This window comes from Rhinopithecus bieti, unplaced genomic scaffold (assembly GCF_001698545.2).
Source record: "Rhinopithecus bieti isolate Rb0 unplaced genomic scaffold, ASM169854v2 scaffold_3527, whole genome shotgun sequence".
Classification (NCBI taxonomy): domain Eukaryota; kingdom Metazoa; phylum Chordata; class Mammalia; order Primates; family Cercopithecidae; genus Rhinopithecus; species Rhinopithecus bieti.
Genome location: NW_016804488.1, coordinates 463,173 through 475,081, shown reverse-complemented (window position 1 = coordinate 475,081; position 11,909 = coordinate 463,173). Strand labels below are relative to the sequence as shown.

Here is an 11,909-nt window from a genome sequence, read left to right as displayed (position 1 = left end):
AAAAAAAAAAAAAAAAAAAAAAAAAGAATTACTAAGCCTAGCTGGCTAAGGTGACCGCACCCACCTTTAAACACCGGACTGGTAACTCAGCTCACACCCGACCAATCAGATAGTAAAGAGAGCTCACTAAAATACCAATGAGGCTAAAAGCAGGAGGTAATGAAATAGTCAATCATCTGTTGCCTGAGAGCACAGGGGGAGGGACAATGATCAGGATATAAATCCAGGCATCTGAGCTAGCAGTGGCAAACTCCTTTGGGTCCCCTCCCATTGTATGGGAGCTCTGTTTGCACTGTATTAAATCTTGCAACTGCACACTCTTCAGGTTTCCAGAACCCTGGTTTTCTGACAACTTAGGCTATATCCCTCAAAGAGCAGGCTATTGTAAAAGAGAACCTGAAGTTGTCATATCACATGCTTGCTATCAGTATGAGACATTTGTATTTTTAAAATTCAAATTGGGCTATTTTTTTTTCCTGTAAAGATAAACAAAAATGTGAGTGCTTTAAGATACTTACTCTTGCTGGTTGGCTGTCGGTGGCTTGCTGTGGTGGATATACCAGTCTGGCAGGGAGTAGGCCACCGGGGAGCCTTTCCTGGTCCCAGGGGCAAAGTGCTTCAACAAATCTCAAAGAGAAAAAGACATGGCTGTGAGACACCTCGTTGCCCCTACACAGACGCACAGCATTGCCAGTGATAGGCTCAATTTATAAGGGGAACTGTAGGTCTCCCTGGGGTTGCCTCTGGGATTCAGGGGCTAACAGAGCATCCCTGATCCTCACCTGTCTCTGCACAGGCTGACAGGTGGGCGTCCTGCTTTGTGCTCAGGAAGGGACATCCTGTATGCCTCCCCACATCTCACTCTTTGCAGATCTGGACAGAGCTCTTGGTCTTGAGCTGCATCTATGCAGGCCAGCATCCACCAGTTCCTGGAGGGGGCCCATCCCTCCACTGCTGAGGTCTCCAGGGGCTACACATGAGCTGGCTCCCTCATCCTCAGCTATCCTCACACCATTCTCCTAGCATAGGACAGTCTGACTGTCCTCTGCCACTGTGGAGCTGTCCCTAACCCCACCCCCACCATTTCCAGAAGAAGCTACCCCTGCATGTTTCCAGATGGGGAAGTTGGATACAAGCCCCTGAAAGGTACCTGGGAGATTTCACAGTTACCTTGGAGCCAACCCTGAGAGGCACAGAGAGTACAGGGTCCTTCTCAGAGGCCCAGGCCAGTCCCGACTCGCCCACTTGCTTTCTAGTTCCCCACACTTCCCTCCTCTGGTTTCAAAAGGCAGGGAGTGGGAAGAACTGACTTTCCTGATAATAAGGACAGCAAAATGATAACAATGCCCATGGCAGTAGCAGACAACTTTGGCTGACCTATTACTATCAATAATAAAATTTTAACTTTTCTTTTCTTTTTTTTTTTTTTCATTTTTAAAGCACTTTTCGTTGTTAAATGTTTCAGACTTACAGGAAACATTGCAAGAATAGTATGAGTTCCCCTGTACCCTGACCTAGGCTCCCCAGATGATATTCTACCATATTTGCTTTATGTTTTCTCTCTTTGTCTATCCCTCTCTCTCACTATTATTTTTGTTGTCATTATTGTTTTCAGAATCATTGGGCAGCGTGTTGCAGACATAATGCCCAGTCATCCCCCTGTACCTCAGCGGATGTTGCCAAAAGACATTCCTGACATAATCATGGCACAATGATCACATTCAGGAAACTACTATTGATGCAATTCTTTTTTTTTTTTTTTTTTGAGACGGAGTCTCGCTCTGTCGCCCGGGCTGGAGTGCAGTGGCCGGATCTCCGCTCACTGCAAACTCCGCCTCCCGGGTTCACGCCATTCTCCTGCCTCAGCCTCCCGAGTAGCTGGGACTACAGGCGCCCGCCACCTCGCCCGGCTAGTTTTTTGTATTTTTTAGTAGAGACGGGGTTTCACCGTGTTAGCCAGGATGGTCTCGATCTCCTGGCCTCGTGATCCGCCCGTCTCGGCCTCCCAAAGTGCTGGGATTACAGGCTTGAGCCACCGCGCCCGGCCGATGCAATTCTTTTATCTGATTTGCCGACATTCAGAGTTTGTCCCCGTAATGTTCTTTTAAACAACAGCAGAAGGAGGTGAATCTAAGAAAAAATGTCTAGGTCCTGTTCTCTGAGTGTCACACCTAGTCCCTCACATTGTTTGGTCCAACATTTTTAATATTAAAGCCAAGATGTCACCATTTTGGTTCCCATTTTCTTTCTGACAGTCCCCACAGGAGTAATGGCAGCCAGAGGGGAAAGAAGGTTAGTGTCTCTCCGAGTCACTGACCCCAAGACTGGCTCTGAGACATTTTAGATGTGGCCTCCTAACCCTCTGAGTAATTTCTGTTGAGCTCAAATACCTTAGTTTTTAGCATGATTAAGCAGTCCTTTCTCAATTAAATCATGTATCAAAATTTGATCCTCATCAACATCACACTGAAACTCATCTATGGTCTTCATTTTCTAAAACATTTTCATACAAAGGACAAGCCGCAATGAGAATAAACAACAGGAAACAAAACCTTTTCAAAAATTAGCCAAGGATTGGTAGCGTGCAAAGACAGATTCTCTCTTGGAGGCAACTTCCTGAGATTCTCTTTGTAATAAGAATACAAAGTGGGTGAAGGAAGGTTGAATCATCGCAAAGGCATTGCTCAGAAGAAATACCCTACACAGGCAATTCTGTGAATTCGGCCCATTTATTCTAACATCATAAAAATTAGCTCATCCCTGGAGAGCATGCCCATCCCTACACCTAGTTAATTAACCTAAATTTCCAAAGGCCCTAAGCTAAACATGTAGACTCTACAGTAATACTTTTATATGGAAGAAATTAGGAACAAATGCCCCCCTCACCGCCCACGAGGCTGCCACATTGAACAGGGCAGGAGGGGGCTCACCAGGCCTGCCACCTTGTTTCGCCAGCTTCACATATTCCGAATCTGTTTCTTTTATCCAGTATCTCCGAGTCCCAGGCAGGTCCCTGCTGTGTGAGTCTCCCAAATTGCTGAGACCTGGGATCTGGGACGCTGGTGGAGCATCCACGGCCTTCTCAGAGCGCTTCACTGGAACATGGTAATACCAATCTATAGAGGAGAGAGGCAGAGGGCCACGCTGTTGCTGTGTGCCAGGGTGGCCTCTAGTCCTCTACCAGAGTGTCAATGCAGACACCCCCATCAGGTGGAGTAGTGCAGACCACAGAGCCTATTAGCAAGGAAGAAAATGCCCTCTTCTGAGTTCCTGATGTGAATCATAACACAAGCCATGCAATCCAGTCTCTACTTCCCACCAAGATGCCACCACTGGCACCAACCGAGGGGAAAGCTCTGAGGGCTCAGCCTCTTTCATGAGCGCTTTAGCTTCCCAGGGAGTTACCCAAGCCTCATTAGGTCTCTGTCTCTCTCTCCTAATCCTCCATAAAAATAAGACAACTGTATTTCTGGTTATGCTGGGAAATATACATTCCTGAAAAATCCCAAATCACTTAAATAAAATGTTATGGATAAGCCTGTGGAATATATGGCTAAATGTTGACCAAGATTTGCTAAATTTAGTATGCTAAAAATACTGAAATCTAAGTTCTGTCACAGAAATAACAGCCTGTTTGAACACATTTACCACTAGCACAAAAGTGAGAAGAAGCAGGACTGGGGAGTGGTCAAAGAGACCTGTCCACGGAGCAAGGGCGCTCGAATCAGCTCAGCAGCCCGTCTCCATACGAGCGAGTACAGTACCTTCCCTCCACCCAGACTCCGCACATGAGAGTTCATATCACCTTATCACTCTCCTTCTCCGTCTCTCCTTGTCCCTTTCATTATTATTAATGTGTAATTACTGTTTTCAATAATAATGGCTTTGCTTATGCCTGAGGCCAAAGAGGGCAGTGAAAGGTGGCCAGAGGTCTAGATGGTTCCTGAAAAGTGGTGGAAACAAGTGACTATGTCTTATGGAAAAACTTCTCAGGTGGAGACTCAGAGATTCTTAAGGTGACTGGGTTTGGCTCCCTTGAGAAAGATCAAGTTGAAACACAGGGCGTGTAGATTGTGTGGCTTCTATTGTCAAAGGTCCCATGAAGAAGCCAGGCACAATCAAGTGGAGGAGGAGAGCTACTCTCTGTCCTTCCTCCCTTCCTGATTGGAGCCCATGCAGGAAGGGGCTGTGGACGGAGAAGCTGAACATGGGCCTGGTGAAGCCATGAGGCTCCCTAAGGCCTTGAGCTGAGGGCATCCAGGACAGGCCCTGCAGACTGGCTTGGGACCATGCAGGAGACTCCCTGGAGTCCTATTGGGAGCTTCTGTCAAGTGAGTTGGCAAAATCCCAGGGACCTGGAGTTACCAGTGTTTATTGATGACCCTCACAAAGAGAAGAGATCTGGGGCATTCAGACAACTGGTGTTCTAGGTAACTATTTGAATCTGAAATTGATTAACCAGATACCCAAATATAAGACAAAAAAATCACACCTGATTGAGAACTTTAGAAACAAAACCCAGGAAGAATGTCAGATACAAAAGATGCAATTAATGTGACATAAGTGACTGGGTGTATTCAGTAGCACCTATCAGAATGTACTGTCACGGGGGCAGTATGTTCAGAGTCTAACACAATACCCTCTTCTTGGGTAGATATAATGTCTAATTTTATGTGTCAACTTGGCTGGACCGTGGTACCCAGATATTGGTAAGGCATTATTTTAGTTGTGTCTATGACGTTTTTTAGATGAAAATAACATTAAAAACAGTAGAATTTGAGTGAAGTAGACTGTCCTCTGTAACGTGGGTGAGTTTCCTCCAATCAGAGTAAAGTGAAAATAAAATGCTAAGCCCCATGCCCCCCCATCCCCCAGCTGACTAAATGAATCCCCCTACTCAGCCAAGGGCATTCCAAAGTAAACCTGAAAAACTAATTCAGTCCATAATGGGAAGGGAGGTTGCACGTGCCTCCTTATACCTTCCTTCCGTTGGAATTCAGGCACAGCAGACCAGCATTATCATTAAAACAGAGATCTTAAGACTGAAAAAACAGACTGTTTGTGGCAATCAGAGACCAAATTGCAACCTGACTGTAGTAGAACATCACATGACAGATAGCAGGTCCTGAAAGAAATTGAAGTCTTTTACCACAAAATAGATTTCTTTGACATAGTTTGAAATGGTCCTACAAAGCTGTCTCTTGTGGGGAAAATCTGCATTCTGTAGAGAATCCCCTTCCCTTTCCAGCTCTTTTCCTGATCCAGGAGAGAATGAACTGAGTCTGACACCTTTTTAGGTCTGATAAGAGATGTTTATATCTACTCTCTCTGAAGTTGGCTACCTGGAGACTTCATCTACATGACAAAAACCCTAGTCTCTGCAACTCCTTATCTTAACCCAGTTACTACTTTCTATTGATTCTGTGTCTTTGGATAATAACTTGCAACCAATTACCAATCAGAAAAATCTTTAAATCCCCCTATGACCTGAAACCAACTCCCACCCACATACACACACACATACTTGGAGTTATCCCACCTTTTCAAACTGAATCAATGTATTCCTTACATGGATTGATTGATGTCTTCCTATAACTTCTGTCTCCCTAAAATGTATAAAATCATGCTGTGACTCAACCATCTTGGGCACATGTTCTCAAGACCTCCTGGGGCTGTGTCACAGGCCTTGGCCACTCATATTCAGCTTAGAATAAACCTCTTTAAATATTTTACAGAGTTTGACTCTTTTTGTGGGCAATTAATTGAAAGTCTTAAGAGAAAAGAAGGAGATTCCCTCAGAAAGAGGAAAGTCTTCCTCCAGACTGCTCTGAAACTCAAACTGCAACATCAGCTCTTCCCTGGGTCTCTGGCCTGCTGGTCTGCACTGCAAATTTCGAACCTGCCAGGCTTCACAATCATGTGAGCCAATTCCTTAAAACAAATCTCTCTCTCTCTCTTTACATCTATCTATCTATCTATCTATGTATATATGTGTATGTATATAGAAAGGTAGACATGGATATGCTGTTGGTTATGTTGGTGTGGAGAATGCTGACTAATGCAGTAGACACACAGGAAAATAGTAGTGAATAAATCAATTCATGTAAGCATAGAGAAATGAGAAGTAACCATCCTTTAAAGCTGAAAGCTTAGACATTGAATTTTTAATGGATGGTATTTAATACAGACAATCTTTTAAGTACCTAAAGGACATTAAATGCTGAATAAACACGATATGATTTTGTAAAGGAAAGAAAAAAATTGGAAAAGTTTTAAAGAATTGCACAAAAGATCACACAGAATCAATTTAAGAATGAATAGGAGAATTTAGGAGCTTCATAGTCTGATCATATTCAGTTCAAATATTTTCTTTTTGAGAGAAGGCATTTTGTTGCTTTATTTTTCCACTCAGTGTTTTGATTACTAATTAATCCACAGAGAACAGTGTGTTGTCTACCTTCTTCTCATTACTGGAAGCTGTGAATAGGCACTGAACTGGTTGGCCATTTCTAAATGCAGGCAAAGGAGGCACTCAGAGAGCAAGGGCCCGGATTAGTAAGAACCAACCGTGATCACCTCATGCGCGCGCACACACACACACACACACACACAGAGGGTTAAAGGGACTAAGAGTTATCACAGCTTTTATCATGCAAAACACATTGTTGGCACTTGTACTGTATCAATCATTTACTATCCTATAGGTTTTTTTATATATAGCCTTCCCTGCCTTCTCATTTGCCAAATATTAGTACCCTTATTTCATCAGTGAGGAAACACAGTCTGTGACAGTCTATAAGATAAACTAAAGATCCCCCAGCTCTTCTGGTCTCTAAGGCACAAGGCAGCGTGTTATATGCTCACATACCCGCGGGGCACAGGCTCCTGCTTTAGGCTGCTGTGGCCTCACTTAACAGCTGTGGAGTCACTTACAAAGTGTGTGACCTTGGGCAAATTACTCCAAACTCTATAAAACGAGGGTAGTGTTACCTTGTAGGGCTGTTATGAGGTTAAATGAGTTAGTATATATTAATATAAAGCACTTAGAATAGTGCCTGGCAGTTATTAGTGTTCCTTAGTGCTGTTCATACAGACAAGGCCACTAGAAGACACCAACAAGTCACATAAAGGCTCCAGAACCCACTGGGAAAAGGCAAATCAGTCAGGCCTTCTGTGATGTTCCCTTTCCAATCCCCAGCATGGCCACACTGTCTTCAATAGTGGTCACAAGGTAGCGCTCTGGCCTAGCAGCATGTTTAGAGTATGAAGAAGGGCCACAAATGGTTCACTTCTGAGCAGATGTGCTGGCTCCAGGGTGCCGACCAGCTCCAACTCGGCTGTCCCAGCTGATCCCCACGACCCTCTTCTCTACCTTCTTACAGTCGTTCACAATAAAATACAACAGGAATAAAGAAAAAAAAATGACAGCATCTCAAGACTTAATCTTCCTTCCCCTCTCCTCCGCTTCAAACCCTGGCACATAAGAAGACATGAACCTCACTGAATTCCTTTTCCTGTATCCAGACACTAAAACCAAAATGTATGTTTAACTTGCTTGGGGTCTAAAGTAGGAGCAAGGTCTAGGGATTCAGTGAAATACCTAGGGGATTGATTCTGCTAGAAAAGAAACTTCCCAGGTCAACATTCAGGAACGCAGTTGTGAGAATTGTATAGGGTTGAACTATGACAATGAAAACTTCCAAGGGATCCTGTTGCTCCAGATTGAACCAAGATAGGTAGCCTTGGTTCTCTCTTGTTGAAAATAAAGAAAAACAAGACTTCCCCCACTCATATGTCTCTTTAAGTCTTGATTTCACACGCAGGCACAGGAGCAGTTTGTGGCTTTCTTTGACTTGTTAGTTTTATCAGTTGGTCCTCCATCGTTCACACCCCCCTCCAGCCCACATAGAGGACGACGGGTCCACAGCGTGTCTAGCAAGCAGAGTGCACGCACCCAGCTCTTTCTGGCCGGGACGCGCTCAGGGCGCACTCACCGCAGGGAGCGTAGCGGTGCGTGGCGCCCTGAAGTTCCTTGCTCGTGTTCCTCATGGTCAGGCGCTGCACGCTGCGGGAAAAGACAGATGCTGCCGGACCTGGTGCTCGCGGGTGCGCTGGACGCTGCCTGCTTGACCCGCTGCCAGAAGCTGCAACTGCAAAAGCAGAATCTGCGCGCCCCCTCTGGGTCGGTCTGTACGCCTCCACCTGACACGCCTGCAGGCGCCTTGCGATCGCCTAGCGCTGGCACTTCCATGCAGGGTATACAGCAGGGGGCATGTCGACGCCAGGTAAACAGAAGGGAGCACATCACGCCGGTATACAGCAGGAACACATGCACTCCAGGTAGACAGCAGGGCATGTCCACACAGGGTACACAGCAGGGGCGTACGCACTCCGGGTACACAGCAGGGGCACATTCACGCGGGGTATTCAGCAGAGACGCGTGCGTGCAGGGCACACAGCAGGGGGTACGTCACGTCGGGTATTCAGTACAGGCACGTCCACGCCAGGGACACAGTAGGTACAGAGAGGACAAACAACAGGTAACCAAGGGACCGCGGGACTTGGGCAGGCTGGGAGATCCCGCCCTGTGCTCATCAGAACTCGGCGACAAGGTGGTCCCCTCCCTCCAGCCCCGGCGCGCACTGCCCGCACCGTGAGCTCCGCACAGTGGACAAGGCCGGGGACCCTGTCCGGGACCCCTGTGGGCGCCCCCATTGTCCTCCAGCCCGCTCAGGCTCACCAGCTCCCCGCGGGTCTCCGTGGGTGCTGCCTGCGGCGCCAGGCGTTGGAGTTTTTACACGGCTGGCGGGCTGCAGCCAACCAAACGCAAACTCCCAGGGCACTGCGGAACCACAACATCGGCGTCGCCAGGGCAACGGCTGAACGGCCAACCGGCGGGCGCAGCGGGATCACTGGCAGCCAATAGGGGAAGCCTGGTGGGCAGCGGTGGACCAATCAGGGCCGGAAGCAGAGCGCGGGCGCCGCGTGTCAACTGCCCGGAGCCCAGAGCCGCACCACAGCAGAGCTGCGCCGCGATGCCACCCGGAGCCGGGCGGGACTTAGCGGGGATGGGACAGCTGTTGCAAGCGTGTGAGTGTGGGGTTGGGGCAGCGTGGGGAGCGTGGAGGAAAGGCAAGAGTCAGGCGCTCAAGTCCTAGTGCGGCCTCTGGCTTGGGAAGCCACAGTTATTTGGGGCAGAGAGGGTCGCACGAAAAATTGGGGGACATACATCATGTTTTCAAAGTAATAACTGTCTGAGCCCAAAAAACAAAAACAAGCAAAAAAAACACCGCCACGCAGTATAGACAAAAAAAAAAAAAAAACAAAAAAAAAAATTTACTAAATGCGATGCAGGAGTAATGGTTCACTTAGTAAAGGAATCCTTAATTTTAGACAAGTTTGCTTGCAAATTTCTCATGTAATGCGTTTTTTAAAGACTAATAAGTATTTGGAAATCGTGTGTCGATGATAAAATTATGTGAACATTCTTCCTTATATCTTATTTTTCGGGAATAATTCTGTTTTGTAAGTTGAGAGACTTTTTTTAAAGCTCTTGACCATATTTATATAGAATCGTGTTTAGAACTCCAAACACTTGGCTTAAGTGCGAACTTTTTGGTTGCGTGGATTTTGAGGTCTACAGAAAGTACAGTGAATATATTACCAATGGTGCTTCATGGGAATGAAGATTATCGATCTGGCATATGCTTGGTTAGGTCAATAGACACCAACAGCTATGGCACAGTTCGGTAGGAGACACTTTTGATACCCAGTAAGCCCCATGCCACCCTGGCAAAAATAATAGGGCTAATTACCCAGTGGTAACCCCTTGTGAGAGTTTGAGGGGATAAGTTGATACAGAGAACATTCAAAGAAATCCTGTTGTTCCAACGACTGCAGCAACAGTTAGTAGCCTTGGTTTTCTCTTGTTGAAAAATTTTTTTAAAAATCAAGACTTTTTGTAATGGTGGGTATTGGACAACTTGAACTGAACGTAAGTCTGTTTCTGTTACATGAGTATAGCCTTAGAAATCTAGCAGGAGACAGGTAATATCAGAACTGGTTAAAGAGAAGATAGTTTTTGTTCAGGAATTAACTAATTCTGTGGTTTATCCTGCTGTAATATAATTTCATAACAAATTCTAAGCATCTTCAGTGGTCCAGTCATGAGTAATCAAGACTTCATACTGCAATGTCAAATGTTTGTTCCACTGCATATACAGGCTCTTAGGTTATTGCCAAGCATGACAAATGCTTTTGTTTGTGCAAGTCACGGCATTCTCTAGCTACACGATTGTATGGTCAAGAGAAGGTTATTTATTTATTTATTTACTTAGAGACAGAGCCTTGCTCCGTGGCCCAGGCTGGAGTGCAGTGGCGCGATCTTGGCTCACTGCAACCTCCACCTCCTGGGTTCAAGCAATTCTCCTGCCTCAGCCTCCGGGGTAGCTGGGATTACAGGCACGTGCTACCACACCTGGCTAATTTTTGTATTTTTAGTACAGACGGGGTTTCGCCACGTTGGTCAGGCTGGTCTCAAACTCCTGACCTCGTGATCCACCCGCCTCAGCCTCCCAAAGTGCTGAGATTACAGGCATGAGCCACGGCTTCTGGTCAAGAAGGTTATTTTTTTTAATTGATCACAATAACTGGAGCTGTCATTACCAAAGAGCATCTTTATTTCTCCATTAGATTAACAGAAGAGTACAGATTCATCCAAGCTGATAACTTCTTGACTAGCTGAAATCATAAGTTGAGTGATAATGAAGTGTTATCATTCTTTAGAAGAAACTTTTATTTTATTTTATTTTATTTTTTTTTTTTTTTTTTGAGACAGGATATTGCTCTGTCATCCAGGCTGAAATGCATTAGTGTGATCATGGCTCAGTGAAGCTTTGAACTCATGAGCTCAAGAGATCCTCGCACCTTAGCTTCCAGAGTAGTTAGGACTCCAGGCCCACACCACCACATCTAGCTAATTTTAAAATTTTTTCGTAGAGACAATGGTTTTGCTATGTCACCCAGGCTGGTCTCCAACTCCTGGCCTCAAGGGATCCTCCTGCCTCAGCCTCTAGGCATGAGCTCCCATGCCTGGCCAATTTTTGACTTTTGCAGTGTGATTGAACTTACAAATATTTGCAAACCAGATCAGATAAGAATGTAGGTAATGATACCATGCAAATTAAAACATGATACAAGAATAATTTATTTATAATGAGAATATCTCAATGTCTTTATTTTCTATACTTTATGACATGATCATCTTTCTACCACATTATGGCCCTCAGTATTTAGAAAGAGCCCACATTCTCTGACATATGTTTTCACTTTATGCCTAATTTTATTCACTTTACTTGTAGATATGCAGATAATCTCCTGCTTATGACCTTTTTGAGAAGAGGAAAAATGTATTTGAGTACAAATTCGGATTTTTCAAAGCCCTCTGGTCCTTCTTTCCTGCCTGGTCTCTGTTGGTTTACCCATGTTGTTGGCAGAAGCTGGTTTATTTAAACTTTCAGGACACATCTTCTGTGTGTGCTTTTCCATCTCTCCACTTTTGCCCTGCTTGTTACTGTCTGTTCCTATCTCAAGCAGCTGAAAACCCTTGTATAATTCCCCTCGCCAAACTTCACCTCTGTGGGTTCAGTCTTTCCCCCTAGAACATACAACACACTCTCACCAGGGTTTCACAAACTGGAGGGGCTTTTACATTTTGTGCTTTTTTCTGATAATCTGAGTAATTTAAAGACAAGCTTTTCTTTTTTGATATATATTTATGTATTTCAATGTTATATAGCAGTTTGGGTTTTCAACCTCGTTGGAGAAACAAGATCATCTTCTTTCACACAGGAGAGAGACTGGATTTCTTTGACTCTGCAGTGCTCCGCATGTTAAAATAATGGCCTTTT

The 11,909-nt window shown here is 45.2% G+C and overlaps 1 protein-coding gene across 4 annotated transcripts in view; it reads right to left on the bottom strand.

Moving 5' to 3' along the window:
- Nucleotides 1-8,964, bottom strand: part of CUNH7orf57 (chromosome unknown C7orf57 homolog) — a 27,119-nt gene extending 18,155 nt beyond the window's left edge. The window contains exons 1-4 of one of the 4 annotated variants that reach the window (XM_017868556.1): nucleotides 8,741-8,964; nucleotides 7,995-8,065; nucleotides 2,931-3,116; nucleotides 519-627 (exon numbers count right to left, since the gene is read on the bottom strand). In XM_017868556.1, the coding sequence (XP_017724045.1) occupies nucleotides 519-627; nucleotides 2,931-3,116; nucleotides 7,995-8,065; nucleotides 8,741-8,859 (485 nt within the window). In that variant the 5' untranslated portion in view covers nucleotides 8,860-8,964. The remainder of the gene's footprint in view (nucleotides 1-518; nucleotides 628-2,930; nucleotides 3,117-7,994; nucleotides 8,066-8,740) is intronic. The other 3 variants (XM_017868555.1, XM_017868557.1, XM_017868559.1) reach the window with 3 other exon arrangements.
- Nucleotides 8,965-11,909: the final 2,945 nt, after the last annotated feature.